This window comes from Astatotilapia calliptera, chromosome 16 (assembly GCF_964374335.1).
Source record: "Astatotilapia calliptera chromosome 16, fAstCal68.1, whole genome shotgun sequence".
NCBI lineage: Eukaryota > Metazoa > Chordata > Actinopteri > Cichliformes > Cichlidae > Astatotilapia > Astatotilapia calliptera.
Genome location: NC_137437.1, coordinates 22,864,517 through 22,882,741, shown reverse-complemented (window position 1 = coordinate 22,882,741; position 18,225 = coordinate 22,864,517). Strand labels below are relative to the sequence as shown.

General features: G+C 41.8%; 1 protein-coding gene across 9 annotated transcripts in view; it reads left to right on the top strand.

Annotated features, from left to right (window-relative positions):
* Positions 1 to 18,225, top strand: part of fmnl2a (formin-like 2a) — a 53,478-nt gene that overhangs the window by 13,993 nt on the left and 21,260 nt on the right. For all 9 annotated transcript variants that reach the window (XR_013902387.1, XM_026143708.2, XM_080290871.1 and 6 more), the window contains exons 2-5: positions 653 to 736; positions 3,904 to 3,984; positions 12,914 to 12,990; positions 17,367 to 17,450. Coding sequence is in view for 8 of the 9 variants with exons in the window: in XM_026143708.2 (XP_025999493.1) it covers positions 653 to 736; positions 3,904 to 3,984; positions 12,914 to 12,990; positions 17,367 to 17,450 (326 nt within the window). In the remaining variant the exon portion in view is untranslated. The remainder of the gene's footprint in view (positions 1 to 652; positions 737 to 3,903; positions 3,985 to 12,913; positions 12,991 to 17,366; positions 17,451 to 18,225) is intronic.

The following is an 18,225-nucleotide window of genomic DNA, read 5'->3' as shown; positions in this document are numbered from 1 at the left end:
ACACACACACACACACACACACACACACACACACACACACACACACACACACACATATTAGTTGGAAAACAAATTCATGGTCAGATTTCCTTAATCATAGAAAATCTTTTTCTGTGCGCTGTTTGTCCAATCTTGTTTACAGAACAGAATATTTTCTTCTTAACAGAGTGGAACTTTTTGTGTTTCCTTCTAAACTTTCCTTTTGTTTTCTGTTTATATATTGTGGCCCATTTTTGTAAAACCTCTAAGACGCCTTAGGGAGGGGTCAGTTTCATTTACAGCTGGATTATCCCAAATGAACAGGAGGGAAGAGCACATGTAAACATTTTTGGCGACCTTTCCCTAATGATCCTCACTCACACTTTGGCTAATGTAACTCTTCTGTTGCCTGCTCATTGCTATGTTTAGCAACGAGAGAGCCCGTAACCAGCTGTTAGGTCAGAGGTCCATTAAGCTTGCAATCTCTTAATTACTCTCTTTGGGAGCCACGGACACCCTGATGTTGTTGGTGCAGAGTATAGTGTATAGATGCTTGCATCTTACCAATGATGACAGGTTTCTTAGTTTGATTTTATGTTTGGGATTAATGATGGTATTTATTCATTACATTGATCATTGTTTTGATTAACTGGGACCTTTCTCTCTCTTTCAGAACTCAATGAATCTTCCTCCAGACAAAGCGCGGCTCTTGCGACAGTATGACAATGAGAAGAAGTGGGAACTGATCTGTGATCAGGTGAGCATCAGCCACTCATCTAAATGATGTGATCCGATGTAGCTGCTGCATAAGTCACATTTAATTGATTGTAGCTGCTTAATTACTAAATCATTTTAAATGCTGAAAACATCTGGGTAAGGTTCACACAGAATGATGTTATATGTGCTGTCTGGACTGTCAGCTGAGCGTGTAATCTAGGAGAAGGTCCCACCCCACTGTGTGTCGTGACCGCAACACTCATGCTCCATTGCCCTGCCTTTATCCAGTAAGCCTTTTGCCATCTTTACACGCCACCCTGGCTTCCTTGGTCAAGTGGGTTAAGTGGCACAGCAGGGAGCGCACATCACTTAGCTAGTTGAAAAAACTCAGCCTCTTATTGGCGTCAGTGCTGCGTGTAGGAAATAACAGAGGGTGCACGTTGTGCAATGAGCTGTGGTCTGAGCGCTCTACTCAGTCCGCAACCTCTGTGCCAGAAAGTTTTTCTGCCTCCTTGAACAGAGGAGAAAAACAGAGACAAGATCAAGACCACCACCCACCAAAAACTGTATTGATAGTTACTGACCCTGAGAGGAACTGTAACAGAGAGAAACCACCAGACTGCTGACCAGCAGTCAGAGATCTTCATGGGGCTGACTGCAAACTGTCACAGTTGAAGTAAAAATAGTCGCTTTCATTGAAGCTAAACGTTGCCCGGTGATTTTTGCTGACAGTCTTGGCTTCTCGATGGTCACGCACAGAAGAAGGGAACATGCTCGCCACAGTTCATGTTCATAATAAACGTTTTATATTGTGAATTTAAAGTTTCTTATCCTTTCTGTGAGGATGGGAACCTTGAGACAGACCGCTTTGAGCTGGAAAACTATGGAGGAAATTTTTCCAGCCAGAAAATCGGTTCTGAAAGGAAACTAATTTTCAGCGCAGGAAAGTTACAGCAATGAATTTGTGTGGTACTGAAATTAGCAAGGAAAAAACCACAGTAAATTCATCTAAATATAGATTTACTATGGTAATGCTTTAATCCTGTCAGATATAACATCTAGTTATATAATTCTCTCTTATGAGAAAGGTTACATTTGGAAAACCAAATTTAGAAGCTTAACCTGTTCAGACAATAAAGGTGGACATCAGTCATTTGAAAGTATGCTCCATCTCTTTCCTACACTTTGTTTGGTATTAGGTTGAAGTTGTAGAATGAAATAATGCATTTTCCTCAGTTTTACTGTTGACATCAAAGAATATTGCTAACCCAGTTCTTCCAGTTCTTTATTCATTTTTTGTTTTCAAAATAAACCTATACCCATGACACTGCAGGCAGCTGTGGGACTAAGTTACTTTCTGTGTCATAGCTACAGTGAAGCCCTTAATGTAACCATGGCAACAGAGAGAAGCAGAGACGACAGGTACACACCCCCTCTGGAAAACAGCCCTTGCGGATGAAATATTAAACGTTTTCTTTCCAGCAATTATGAGGATTTATGAAATATTGATAAATTGTTGAGGTTGTTCTTGAGGTGGACGCAAGGTTAAAACATCCCGAGTACAAAGAGGGAGATCGGCACGATCAACTCTTCCCAGTCGAATGCTGTGGTTGTGATCTATTTCTAGCCATCGGAGCGTTGTACAGAGGCGTAGTTCATATAGATGAGTCGCTGTGAGAGTACAACAACTGGTTGGCAACTCTAATTTTAAAAGGTTTCTCAGATGTAGAGCAGGAAGTAAAGATCACTGCTCAAACTTAACTTAAACCTGCTATTCTGGACTCTTCATTGCCACGTAGCATGTTGAAACCCGCTTATATTCCTCTACATACCAAACATATTTGCTCACTGTGATTTCACCGGTCTTTATAAATTCACACTTTTATATTTGTGAGGTATTTACACACCTCACAGGTCTTTGCGCTCGTCATGATTTGCACCGTACCGTTCGCTCGTTATTTTGCAGACTCTCCAGCTCGAGCTTCCAAGCTTTAGAGCTGTCCGCCTGCGTGTTGCTGTCTGCTGAGAGCCGGCTCTTTTTCCTGACAGCTCTCTCGTCTTTCCTGTTTTTATGCGACAGACCCTGTGGCAGTGACAAATGTGATGTTGTCGATCCGTTCTCTGTATCTGTGTGCGGAGGGTGGACACCTTTCCAGGATGTGATTCATGACAAAAGCGGCACAGCAAATACTGCGCTGATGAAGCTGACAGTTTGAAGTTGTTTGCATAAAAGCATGTGATATGGATGGCTTTTGGTTACCAGTGAGGGAGGTTTGCAAGTGTATGTGTTCCAGTAATTCGCACACATGTACGGCCAACCTGTAACTGTCGCTGACCTTTAACGAGATCAGAATCACTGTATCCTGTTACATTTGTTTGAAGAGATATGGCTGTCCGTTAGAGGAAAGCCACTGGGAGATCAAGTTCTTGTCACTGCCTGCTAAATTCTCGCTCCTCTTTTTGGGGAATCTGACGCTGGACAGTAACTTTCTTTCTTTTTTCTTTTTAAATATTCTTGCTAGTAAGTGAAACGAGCCGCCGATCTATATCACCTCCCGATCTATAAATCTATACAAGATCAGAGCATTCAAAATTAGGAAGAACACTGGAGAAATGTGACCGCACTGCATGAAGAACACATTTTCCTTTCTGTGATATGGCCTGCAGTCTCAAACTGATGCAGTGTGGGCTACGATGCGGCACTCAGCCTGATCCAAACGCTCTTTCCTGCTCAACACAGTGATCCAAATCCAGCACTAATCTGCTGTATCGTATATATTTAGAGCATCGTATATAATGGTCTGGCGTCAAAAGTCTTGCTGGTTGAACTTGGGAGACTTAAACATTCATGTAGCCAGGTGTGGCCACAGTTCTCAGGCAGGCAGCTCTTTACAGCACGCTGAAATTAATGAAAAGATCATCAGTGAAATTTGTTTTGCATATAAAGGCTGGTTGCTGTTTACTAGCCATGAGTTCAGACTTGTGAGGCTGTGGTGTGTGTGTCTGTGTGTGTGCAGTCATCTGAATGAACAAAGTGGCTCTGTCAAACAAAACTGTGAAACTGTGAATATAACTTCCACTATTGTTACACGAGAACTGTCCAGATGTTTAGCTTCTGCCCTGTGCTCTTGTTCTCCTCTTCCTCTCGTCTTGTTTCCTCCCACCCCTGCTCATTTCAGTATTTTTGTTTTTTGTTCCTTTTTACAGGAGCGATTCCAAGTGAAAAACCCGCCTCACACGTACCTCCAAAAGCTGAGGAGTTATCTAGATCCAGCGGTCACAAGAAAGGTGAGTGGCCTTGCTAAAACATGCTTCCCTGTTCCACTGGCCGTTTCAGCGCTGTGGCTTTTCCTTCCCCTCTGACCCCTCTATCTCTTGTCCAGGATATCTCTACAACTGAGGAAAAATTGTGCACATGAGTTCTGGAGGAGACAACCTGGGAACTAGTTGCAAAACGGGTATCAGAGTGACTTAGATAGAAAGGAGACAGTTGTTTATCTGGAACCGCCCGGGTTTGAGAAAACCACTGGCCACTGCTGTTCTGTGGCTGAGGGCATGCTCTGCACTCACCATGCACTGCCAGAAAGAGCAATGGAGAAATAAAAGTTTGAAACAAGCTACTTGAATGCAGAGCGACGCAGTCACATGAAGCGCTGCACTCACATCACCTTGTAGCATAGCAGGGACTAACTGAAGAGATCAGGAGCGTCCCAGCAACATGATAAAGATGGTCTTATGTCATCTGAGCAGCCAGTTCTGGCTGTTTTCCTGGCAGCTTGGAAGGGAGAAGGGAGTAAAAGGAGGAGCTTCGTGAAGACAAGTATCAGCCAGCTCTTAGGGGTTTGCCAAAATGAAGTCTTTTTGGCCTTGCTGAGCGAGCTGTGGGGGGAAGGTTGGGAGACCAGCGTCTGTGATAAACAAATTAACCAGAAGACTCTGCCAGAATAACAACAAATCGCTGAATAATTCAATTTGGATTGACTGGAGTTAAGATGTTAAAGCACAACTGGTTAGCTAGAGCAGCACAAACAAAAGCTGTGATGACTAAGGTAAAAAGAGGAGCAGAAATGTTTTATTGGTGCAAGAAAATACCCCAGACAGCACATTCTCTGTGTGTAGCCAAAATCAGCGTTATTAATGGGTACAGTGAGGAGTGACTCCTAATGGTAAATTATGCAGTTTAGTCAGGAATGAAAGAGTAGCTTCAATAATCTTTAAAGAGAAAGAACATAAAATTAATGCGATAAAAGTTTTCTCTGCACATACTCCTAGTACACCTAAATTGTTGAAATGCTGACAGTTCAATAATACGAGGCTCTCACAGAATTTTAAGAGCATTTTGAATGCTAGTTTAATTTACAACCACTCAGGTTAAGACTGACTGGTGATGGTGGCTTAGGCTGCAAAATATATGCTTTTCAATGATAAGTTCAGCAGTTTGACTCCTAGTTCTCGGCCTTGCCAGGCTGGGACTTTGTTTGCTTTTTGGCACAAAGAACTGCATTTGCAGCATGTTAGATGGTGACGATAAAGAGCTAACTAGGCTGATCTGGAGTATCGACCGTCACAGAGACTGCTTCACCTATCTGGCTAATGTAATGCCTGAGAGATTGCACTTATAGAAGATCTGATAAAGGCAGAAAGCACAAAGAAAGTGACGCATGTCAAAGGAGACATGATAGACAAAACACTGAAAGGCTGTGTCAGTGGTAGAGGTGCAGGTTTGTTGACAGCTAGTATAAATCTGCCTCGGTAACTGACACCGACTGTGAAACTATAGATGGAGAAGTACTCCTCTTCCCTTCCTTCACACATGCTGCTGAAGTTTTCACACATGAATGCCTAGTATGAGGTAGTTACTGGCTATCACTGTGTTTAATTTTCACATTTCTTATCTCATAAGAGAACCGGAAGAATATTTTCAGGTGTGTAATAAATCTGTTTAGCTGTAGTTGCTAGGAAATGCATAAGCCTGGTTCTGGCTGAAGGTAACAAAATCCACCTACAAGCACTTTTTAAGCTCTCAAATTAACTTTTTTTTTATCCGCCTAAAGCTGAGGTGTCAAAAACAATGTTGTTGATTGAGCTTTAGTGGTGCTAGTAGGTGTAATTGTAAGCAAGGCTGAGCTGTCCACCTCCTGGTTGCAGCTTTAAATTTGGTGTCTCAACTTTCTCCTCCAAATCTCCCGTAAAATTTGACTAAGCAAATTTTCCACAGTGCCATACTTGAAGGAGTTGGTGTCTAAACACTCAGCACACTCGTTGTTGGTTCAAGTCGCATCCTCCTTCTTTTCTCTTTATCTTAAAGTCATCTGTGTCTACATGACTAACTGATCTATATTAAACCCCTTTAAATAAAACAAAGCTCTCTTTATTTATTTACCATCATATTTTTACCGATTAGTCTCATAGGCTGAGTGGGCCATGTGGGATTTTGGAAAGTCTTTGCCTGTTCTTTGCCCTGATCGGAAACCTCAAGTGGTCAGGCACAGGGGAATCAAATGAAAACAGAAAGTGAGTCGGGTAATGGCGAGGGAGGGAACAAGAAATAGTGAATAATAGAGCGGGTTAAAGGGGTAGGTGGGGGGGATTTGAAAGAGATGGACAGTGAATGAGAGAGTGAGAGACAAAAAAAGCATGAGAGAGTGTGGAGGAAAAGAAAGAGTTATGGGCTTCTTTCTACATTCCTGCACCATCCCCCTTTTCTTCAAGCTCAAACAATTGCCACTTTGTGCCACTGTGAGAGAGCTGGAGGTCATTGCCTCTGCTTTTCCATAGGCAGGCTCCGGTGCATTCCTCGAGGCAGCTCTCAACCAATAGGCAGCCAAGGAGGAAGAGCTGCAGTCCAACTAGTCCCCAAGAATGTATCAGCTATTGATTTGTTTCCAGGATGAGCCCTCCTGAGCTCACACTTCCCTAAAAACTCCCTTTTTTACCCTCCCTTCTCTACGGTTTCAGTGCTTTCCATGCGCTTGCTTTCCCCTTTCACTTCTCCCTCCGCGTCTCCTCCTTTTTCTCATTTCCCCTCGTGTCGTCTTCGCCCTCCCTCCCCACTGTCTGCTCCTCTCTCTTCCTGCTTTCTCCGTGTTGCAGCTGGTAGCACTTAAAGTGTGGAGTGCGGGGTGTTTGGTGGGGGCTCCGAGAGCCTGCGCAGTTCTCCCAAAATTTGCTCGGCTTTCCACACAAGCGCACAAACGACTCCTCCCTAATAAAAACACTCTGTTTCTCATCTCCTCATGTTCCAGACACACGCCGCCTAAGCCCAAAGACACAGGTCATAGCTATGGGAACAGCTCTTGTGAATGTTAATAATAGGTTAACGTGGGACTGAGCTTCGTTTCCCCCCCTGATACAAACGCATCATGGAAAGTGACTAGGCCCTCCAACCCTCGATGGTCTTCTCTTCTCTTCTCTTCTCTTCTCTTCTCTTCTCTTCTCTTCTCTTCTCTTCTCTTCTCTTCTCTTCTCTTCTCTTCTCTTCTCTTCTCTTTTCAACCACAGCTATCGGCCCAAGATGACCATATTAGGGATATCCACTCTCAGTGACATCATATGGAGAACAGCAGAAAAAACTGTATTTGCTTTAGTCTCATGAGGATTGCCTGCACTTCCGCTGACCTCGTTATTTGAAACAATGGCAATGTTTAGTATATTGTATATATACAGCAGGAAAAACAGGACAACACTAATGCAGAACTATCTTCTATTTAACTTGAATATAAAACAGCATGAAAAGTCTACAGTAGAATTTACAGTATCCTGTTTTTTTTTTTTTTTTTTTTTTTTTAATATTTTTATTGAGAGACAAGTGTACAGTAGTTTACAATGACAACACAATCTGTTCCCCTCACATATTTTTTAGTTTTTCTTACATGAACAGACACAATAACACACACACAGGCACACCTACACACACGCTTAAGTAAACAAACAAAACAAAACCTAATAAGAAACCCAAAACAAACACAAACCCCAAAAGGGGGGAAAAAAAAAAAAAAAAAAAAAAGGGGGGGGGGGGGGGAAGAGACATGATATTAATCAGCTGGTAGAGCGTTTAATGACTTGCAATAGTCCACGAAGGGGCCCCAGATAGAATAAAATTCTTTGTATTTGCCCTTCGCCACAAGGCCTATCTTTTGCAATTTAAGAGATGACATCACATCTCTAAACCAAAAAGAAACTGAAGGTGGCTTTGAAGATTTCCAAAGGAGTAAGATGCAACGTCTAGCCAAAAGTGATGTAAAGGCTAATATTTTGAAGTGTGTAGGGTCGGTTAGACCAGTGTTGACTGGAAGCCCAAAAACAGCTAGAAAAGGGTCCATGCAGATTTGGGTCCCAAGAGCTTTGGAAAGAATAACTGAATACTGACTCCAGAAGCCATGGAGTCTTGGGCACAGAAAGAACATATGGCCTAGGTCACATGGGGTGGCATGACATCTCTCACACTGATCCATCACTTGTGGGTAAATCTCAGACAGACGAGACTTTGAATAGTAAACCCTGTACAACACCTTGAACTGGATGAGTTGTAACCTGGCACAGGACGTACTATAACGGACATTGGATACTGCTTTCTCCCATTGCTGATCCGAAAAAATTATTCCTAACTCCTGCTCCCAAGCCCTCCTAATTTTAGCAACGGAATGGACATTTAAATCCATAAGTTGTTTATATATTAAAGATATAATTGACTTCTTATTGGGTTTAAGGGATAAGAATTCCTCCCATGGTTGGACATTTGGGAGAAGAGGGTAGGAGGGGAAGAGAGCAGAAGTGCAATGCCGTGCCTGAAAATAACGGAATAGATTGGTAGCCGGAAGATTTGTTTCTGAACACAGGTCTAAAAAAGTTAAGAAAGTGCCATCTTTATAGAGATCCTTAAATGTATTAATACCATGACGCTTCCACTGTACATAGGTACCATCAATGAGGCCAGGAGTAAACAGATGGTTCTGCGTGATGGGCATGTGTACTGATGCAGAGATGTACTTAAAATGACTCCTGAATTGTGACCAGACCCTTAGGCTAGACTGTACCACGGGATTTTGGGTGAAATGAGAAGGCTTAAGTGGTAGTGGAGAGAATAATAAAGCTTCTAAGGATGAGGAAGTGCACGACAGGCGTTCCAGTTTGCACCACAGCAGGTCTTGAGATTCAAGCCAATGGGTCAATTTGTGAACATGAGAGGACCAATAGTAAAATAAAAAGTTAGGCAAGGCAAGACCACCATCAAATGTCAGTCTCTGTAATAATGATTTCCTCACCCTGGGGTGTTTCCCTCCCCACAAAAACGATGTAACTAGCTGGTCTAACTTTTTGAAAAAAGCTTTAGGTAAAAATATAGGAATACTCTGAAACAGAAATAACAATCGAGGCAAAATGTTCATCTTTACAGCATTGATCCGACCAATTAGGGACAAAGGTAGCGATTTCCATCTCTGAAAATCTGATTGAATTTGAGTCATTAAAGGGGAGAAATTGGAAGAGTATAGAGAAGACAAAGTACGAGTCATGTTAACTCCCAAATATTTAAAGCCAGCAGGGCTAAGTCTAAAAGGAATGTCAGATTGTTTAAGTGTAAGACTTAAAGAATTTATGGGGAAACATTCACTTTTAAGAAGATTTATTTTGTAACCTGACAGAGAGCCGAACTTATTTAGTAGAGACACAATCGATGGTATGCTAGATAAGGGATCAGAAACATATAGAAGCAGGTCATCTGCATATAAAGACAATTTTACGTCAAGGCCTGACCGGGAAATACCACGAAAATGAGGAAGGGCCTTCAAAGCTACAGATAGGGGTTCAATTACAATAGCAAAAAGTAGGGGGGACAGGGGGCAACCCTGTCTCGTCCCGCGTGACAATGAGAAGTAGCCAGAGGAAACACCATTTGTATAGACACTGGCTTGGGGTGCCCTGTACAACAGTCGAATCCATGAAATGAATCTGTCCTTGAAACCAAATCTTTGCAAGACCGCAAAGAGAAAGCTCCACTCTACACGATCGAAAGCTTTCTCAGCATCAAGTGAGATAACTACTTCTGGATTAGTGGTTGAGTGTTGGGAAAGAATGACATTCAAAAGCGTGCGGACATTAAAGAACAGCTGGCGGCCTTTAATAAAGCCATTCTGTTCATCTGAAATAATAGTAGGAAGAACCTTTTCAAGGCGAATTGCTAAAATTTTAGCCAAGACTTTAACATCAACATTCAGCAGTGAAATAGGCCTATACGAGGTGCAAGACGTAGGATCCTTACCCTTCTTTAAGAGAACAGTAATTAGTGCTTGAGACAATGTAGGGGGCAATAGACCACGTTCAAAAGATTCATTATACACTGAAAGAAGTAGTGGGGCTAACTTGTCTATAAAAGTTTTTAAAAATTCAACTGAAAACCCGTCAGGTCCTGGTGCCTTACCATTGTGCATGGTCTTGATTGCATGCACAATTTCATCCAGCCTAAGAGGGGCATCTAATTGTTCAGCTATAACAGGATCGACAGTGGGCATTGTAAGACCGTTAAAAAAAGAATCCATCTCTGAGGCGTCAGCAGCAGATTCAGATTCATATAGGGAGGAATAGTACGTCTTAAACACCTCGTTTACTTCCTTTGAATCAGAGACCGAGTTGCCTGCCGCATCTTTAATCTGGGAAATTAATCGAGACGAGGCCTGACGTTTTAACTGATGGGCCAAAAGCCTTCTGGGCTTATCACCATATTCATAATAAGTCGCACGCGCACGAAGTAAAAGACGTTCAGCATCTGCCGTAGAAAGTAAATCAAATTCAGTCTGCAAGTCAAGTCGTCTTTTATGCAAATCGGGAGTGGGACTGTCAACAACCTGTCTATCTATGTCACAAATTTGTGTAGTCAAAGTTTGAAGTTTGGCTTTGTGGCTTTTAGTGGAATGGGCAGAGAAAGAAATTATTTGCCCACGCACATATGCCTTAAGAGATTCCCAAAGCAATGACCTCGTAACAGTATTGCTGTCGTTAAACACCATAAATTCATCAATTGCGGATTTGATAAAGGTAACAAACCCCTCATCCGAAAGCAACAAAGAGTTAAATCTCCAGGGTGAGGAAAAAGAGGACTGGGCTATGAGCTTGATGTCAACGCTAAGTGGTGCGTGATCGGAAATGACAATAGGATGATATGTAGATGACAGTACTTTTGGAATAAGGGAACCGTCCACAAAAAAATAATCAATCCGCGAAAAGGACTGATGTACCTGAGAAAAGAAAGAGTACGCTCTGGCAGTAGGGTTAGAAAACCTCCAGGGATCTACAAAACCATTCTGAGACATAAACTCAGAAATAGACTTGGACATAGAGGATTGGGTCAGGGTCCGAGGATTCGAACGATCTAAGGCAGGATCAATAACACAGTTTAGGTCACCACCCAATATCAAAAGATGAGTATCAAGGGAAGGGAGACTACTCAAAAGTGCATCTGTAAAACCTGGATTATCAAAATTTGGCGCATACAGTATCCTGTTTTGTCAGGAAAAAATACCTAAACGATTACACGGCTAACTATTAGCATGAATATACCTGAGTGTTATAAGACCGGGGGTTAAAGTGGGATTTGGCTGGTGTGGGTACCGTAATATCCAGTGTAGCAATGCAGAGTAAAATACGATCACTTAGAAATAAGACATATAAAAAACTGGCTTGTGAGCTGCACTGGGTTTGTTTTTTCTGCATACAGGATGTGATCAGCTGACCTGCGCAGCTGCTGTGTGCTCTTTGTGGATTTGACTGAATTCAACGACCCTCGATGTAACCAAACATCGGCCATAAACACCCCATTTTGCCCTATAACAGTCCAATACGCTGCATTAGTGCAAAATTCATCACAATACTGGAAACGAACTAGTTTAACATGCACTAAACTGCAGATCATGCTCATGCAATGTTTAAATAATACAAAAGTTATATACTTTAAATTGTTTTTTTAAGTCATTCAACTTAAGTAAGTTCGATCCAATAACTGATTAAAAAAAGATATTTAAAGCAACATTTATAATCTACCCAAACTTGAATTTCCAGTATATCAAATTTTCCTTGCTGAGCAGTCCTTATTTTCTTATCTTCCTCTCCTGTCCTTTATTTTTTTAATATCTTTCTCCATCTCTTAGAGCAAATGCTAGCATTTTCTCCTCCCTCTAAAACTTTAACTTGCAGTCACACGTTTGTGTTTGGTGATATTTCACGAGCTCTTTCCAACACTGGAAATTGCCTGAGTTCAAGCACCGCTCCGATTACACTCTTCTGAAGTTTTTATTAACAAGACGGCAATGGGATATGAGATGGTGTTTTCACCTTTTGACACACTGTGTTTCAAACTCCAGTGCCAGTGCTCTATTATACAATCAATTTTCTCCCCTCCTCTCCTCCTCACTCCTCTGATGTAACACTTTTACTCTCCCCGTCTCTGTCCCGCTCTCTGATCAGGGATCCTCCCCGCCCTCCTGTTGCACTGTGAGGCTGTTTGATCATCACTGGTCACTCACTTCTCTTGTTTTGTTCCTGTGATTGTATAACAGCCTGAAGGGCCTTTTTGTTTTTGGTTTTGCAGAACACCTCCCGTTAGAGGATGAAAGAAAAGAGGAACCCGCTCATCTTCTCTGTTCTCTCGTTTCTCTTTCCCTCACTAGTTAGTTCACAGCTTCCTGCGTGCTGTCTTCTGTCTGTAGCCACAGTAACAGGGTTGAGAATGTGTGTGTGTGTGTGTGTGTGTGTTTATGTAGCTGCTACTGCTCCTGGCCAGGCTTGAGAGGTAGCCAATTAGGTGACTTGATTTTATCATGCTGCTTCCAGGAGGGATTATTGCTATTTACAGAACCAACATGAGCAAACAGAAACAACATAAGTGGATAAAAAAAAAAAAAAAATCCAACTCATGCACTTTCACAGTTTCCAATGACTCAGCTGGCCTTCTTGTTTAGCCTCTTTATTGGTTACTGGCAAATAAAAGCATCATTTAGAAACCTATGGGAACAGCTCCATCTCCTCTTTCATTCTTTTATTTTGTAATCAGTGTGCAGGCTGCCTGCTTTTATATCTAAATGCCAATGTGGTTCCTTCTGTCTGTTTGTCTGACCTTTCTGTCAGAAACAAAGCTTTCTCCAGCCAAAATATCTCTGTGCTACCACATGTTGATTTACAGGAGTATGATGAAACTTTACCTCCCCCACTTTCTTTCCTCCTTCAGAAATTCAGACGACGAGTACAGGAGTCCACCCAGGTCCTGAGAGAACTGGAAATTTCGTTACGGACCAATCATATAGGGTGAGTCACTGCAGAAAGTGCGCGAGGCTTGTGTAGCGTTGCATGTCCGCGACCTGCCTATATTAGATTTAAGGGGAAAAGTCTGGCATTCCAGACACCCGGAGACGCAGACACTGACACTAACCACCACCATCCCCCATTCCTATCTGTGCTCTGACCTAATATTACATCGAAAGCCATGTGGCGACGAAGAAAAGATGAATCAATTGATTGTTTCAGGCAGCTGACACATGAACGGCGTCTGGAGGGGAAACACATTTCTCTTGCAATAGTTGCTCGCTAGTCTGCGATTCTGGAGACGTATTGATACGGTTGCTAAAGAGATACTGATGTTGTAACAGATAAAACAATGATGCATTCATCTGCATTTTCTGGTATTCCAGGGTAACAAGCCTCGACTGGCTGCAGCTGTTATTGATTCAGTGCTGTATGTTTAGCCTTGAGGAAAGATCAATATCTCGGTGAGAGTCATACAAGGTCTCAGTGTTTTGTCTTGCTGAAGATCACAGGGCTCGAGTCACTAACTAGAGACCCTGTATGAGGATAACGATGGCCTGCTCGACATTAATGAGTCCCACTGGATTCTGGGACATGTTGGATTCAGGAGACTTCTATTACTACTTAAATAAATGAAGATGGTGCAAACATTTAGAGAGAGACATAAAAAAAATTACAGTTTAATTTTCTTTTGCTTGTCAGCTAAGCAGAAAATATTCTTTGCTTGGTTAAAAGAATTAAGAGGTTATTACTGCAGTACTAGAGAAACAAATAGCAACCAAAACAAGGGTTAGAGACTCTTGTAATTAGGTATAATCATACAAATCCCCTTTGGGGTTGCACCAGGAAAGGCATCTGGTGTAAATCTGTCAACTCAAACATGCAGCGCTACCTGGTGTGGCGACCCCTTGTGGCAAGGAAGCAGCCGAAAGCAGCTATCCTTTGAAATGTTCATACTTTAAAGGGAGCGGTTCAAGAGCACTGCTTCCTCTTTGAAAATATTAGCATAAAGCGAGTGTAAATGATAGTTGGTTATTGCTGATGGCTTAAAGTTTGGAAGAGGACAAAATGTGTAAAAAATATGCAGAGCTAGAGCGGACCCACTCTTCTGCACAATAGAACACACAGACCTGAATTTGAATGGAGCTCAAAGTTTTTCTTTTAAAGACACAGATTCCCAGTCGCTTTGCTTTCCTATTAAAAACGTTCACCTGTGGATTGTTTTTTGTGTCTGATTGAATTAGACTGCAGAGAAAATACAAGAATTTCACTCACAAACACAGGAGAGCAGACTTTTTGGATGGTTTGTTAGTACCATTACCTGCACAGCAAGCCATGCTATCTGTCAGATAATTACATAGTAAAAAGCATCAGCACAACAAACATGTTTGAAAGGTCCATTTTAAAAGAGTAGGCGACCACGTGCCGCGTGGCTGCAGTGCAGCGACCCGCGGTTTGAATATGCGCCTCGGTCATTTGCTATATGTCCCCTCCCTTCTCCGAACTTTACTGTCTTCTGCATTTCTGCAATAGTCAAAAATGACAACAAATCTTTAAGATAATAAAGAAAAAAAAGAGTACATTTCCTTGACTCCAGTTTGTTGAGGTGAGGCCTTGCAGTCAGCTTGCAGCACCTGCGCGTCACCCAAAAGTGGTATCTAAGTCTCTAATAATGCACTACTTTAAGCCTTAATAAAATTTAAATGGGTTACACTATAAATACACCACCATTTACATGTTATTACATAGTAAAATATGCGATAGAGACCAAAACTAGTATTGTGGGCTTCAATGGAGAATGATTCACGGCCGTGCTTAAGAGATGTGAATATTTTTAGTATAACCTTGTGGAAAACCTGTGCTGCTTGTGAATGAGGCACCTGGATTTACTGTACGAGTAATGAAAGTTAGCAACTCAAAGCAGAATGGTGGGTTGGATGGTCACAGAAGACATGGACACCCTGTCGAGGATTGGATGAAGCAACCCTGAGAACATCCGCTGCCCACAGGCTGTTGTAACAGCAACAATACTCTATATCCTAAACTACATCTCTCAGTCTCTCTGGTTTTCTCTTTTCCTGCCTCCCACACACATATTGTTTTAGTTCAGTGTGTCCATGTCAGCGACACTCACGTAAGTTATCTCATGTGTCTGACAACGCTGTCTCTCACACTCCTACACGCTGTTTACACAATAGTCAAATTCTGCTCTTCAAACCAAAAATACGTTCCAACCACAGCCAGAGACGATGTCCGCCTTCAGAGCTGAAGCTATGTTTACAAGGATAAAGTTATTTTAGAAACCTTATTGTTGGTAACTAGATTACACAAATAGTCTCACTAATCTAGATTAAACAATGAGGCGGTACCATAATAGCAAAAGGACAGGGAAAGGGAGATTGGGAGGGTAGAAGCGACTGATGATGTTGGAACACAGTGTCAGAGGTTAACAGATATTAATTATGCAGGCTGTGTATAATAGACAGATTGTCCCTTTATAAGCACTGCTGATGTGAGCCTGCTTCTGACTTGGTCACCAACATGCAGTGAATGGAGGATTGTTAGTTAGGGTCCTTTGGTAATAATTACTATGAGACCACACCCCCGAGCCTACTTAAACCACCACCGACCCCACTAGGCACTAGTTCACTGGACAATCTTGTTAGTCTTTTTCAGTCCCATGTAGTTACACCACAGGGGAGCTAATAAAGAAGCAGCTAGTGGATTTTTAAAGCAGTTTAGCTTTCATCAGCGCACTACCACTCTGAAGCCTGCCTGTGTCATTATGTGTATGCCCTACAAATTTACTTAATCGCTGAGCAATCAGCCCCATCGAAGCAGTTGTGGGACCAATAAAACGAAACGGCACCTCCACAAGACGCGATTAAATAAAGATCCTCTGTGATTCAGCTAACAGTGCTTATAAATACGAAAGGAGAGCAGCACATACCAAAGGTGGTGGGAGCTTTCCTGTGAAAAGCTCAGCTTTTCTGTGCAGAATGAAAACTAGAAAGCAGGCAAAGCGCTGGATGGGTGGCCCACTGTAGTGGCTGTAAGGAAAGCGATAAAGGGCTTTTGATCATTCTTCAGCTTTGTCTTTATCAGTGTGTGTGAGCGATAGAGAAATAAATACATAAAAGATTAATAATGAGTTTCTATTTGCGTGTTTGTGAACACGTTTGTTTCTCTGAGCCAGGAAGCTTTGAAATGGTCAATGCAATTCTTCTCTGCAAAGGAGGAGAGACAGGGTGAATAATCTGAAAACATCTACCGAGGCCAGGTTACAGCCCGGGAAGAATGTTTAGAAAAAACTAATTGCACATAATGTGTTATACGTAATGTTCGGGACAAAGATTTGATTTCTAATATGAGGCACAAAGAGATGTTGTTGCAAATGAGTAAAGCCAAAATTAGGCAGAAAAACCCAAATAAATCTATCAGGGAGCAACACCAAAACACCTGAAAGACCACAGCTAAAATGCATGATGACAGAATTATTTCCATGGTTAAAAAAAGAACCTTTACAACATCTAACCAAGTCAAGGACACTCTCGAGGACGTAGGCGTATCATTGTCAAGGCCTGCAATCAAGAGACGCATTCATGAATGGAAATATAGTATATAGTTTGTGTTGTAAACCACTGATTATACTCCAGAGGAGGAAGGTCAGATTAGACTTTGCAAGGAAACATCTAAAAGAGCCTTCAGAGTTCAGAAAAATAATTATTCGGACAGATAAAACAAGGTTAACCAACAAGTTTGTATCAGAATGACAGCAAGAGAAAAGTGTGGAGGAAGAGAGAACAGATATCACATCTAATATGGTGGAGGCAGTGTTATGCAATTATGGGCGTGTATGGCTGCCAGTGGAACCAGGCCACTAGTGCTTCGTGATGATATGACTGCTGATAGAAGAAGCAGGATGAACTCTGAAGTGCACAGAACTAAACTCTGCTCAGATTCAGCCAAATGCTGCAAAACAGCTCAGACTTTTTTGTACCAGACAGATTATTTTTCAATGGTCAGTTGGCTGATCTCAACCGAACAGAGCATGCTTTTCCATTACTAAGTACTGAATGCAGAGAGACCCACAGACAAGCATCAACTGAAGGTGGCTTCAATTAAGGATCTCAAGGGAGGAAATGCAGAATTTGGTGGTGAATTCTAGACTTCAGACAGACACTGGGTGTCTGTCTGGATAATAAACATTTTTAAAATACCGTGTACTCTTAAAAGCAATGTATTACTCTCCCTTTCCATCTTTCTATTTTACAGTTTAGGCTCACAACTGTCCTGCTTTAACTTGCCTAATTTGTAATTGTCAATTAATTTAACACATTTGAAGTGTTTTTGGTTTAATAGTTTACACTTCTCGTCAGGTGGGTACGAGAATTCCTAAATGAAGAGAACAAAGGCCTGGATGTGCTGGTGGACTATCTTTCTTTCGCACAGTATGCTGTCACGTAAGTCTCCAGCAGCTCTTTCTCCTTGCACCACAATGGTCTATATGTAGAACTCATAATCAACACAACGATGCTATTCTGCACAACCGCTGATGCATCTCCACACAGGGCCAGCACCACCGTCGCTGCTGCCCGGTTGTCAGAAACACTGAGTCACTCGACGCCCAGTGCTGACACATAGGCACTGTGTGTTATGCTAACCATATGCTTCTATTCATGGATTGACAGTGTGGTTATTAGTCACTCACAGAGTCGCTGTTCAGGCCCAGAGTGCCACACAGTTAAATTTTTAATTCACCACTCCACTTCACCATATGTTATTATAGTCTGTCGAAATTATGAATGGTTAGCCGTAAAATTGTGTTTACACAGTACCACTGCAGCAGCAAATTAAAGTCAAAGGACCAGTCTAAAAACTGAAATAGATCATAAAAGGTATGATTTAACAAGCAGCTTTCCATAGTTTGTGCCAACTACAACAAAACATGAGCTTTTTTCTAATATACAGGATCATGTCTAACACGAAAACCCTTTAAAACATTTGTTACCTTTTTTTAAACATGGAGTTGAACACTTTTTTACTTTTAAAAGAATTAGCCTCATATATAATTATAATTAGCCCTAATATATAAGATAATAAGATTGCATATGTTATGTTTGGATATGTTATAGGCAGAAGCAGGGTTTGTGGTTTACTAATGGATTCCTCATCTGTTATCGGTTGGTCAGTGTGGCTTTTTTAAAAATCTGCTGGCTAGCCTAGCATCATTCGATT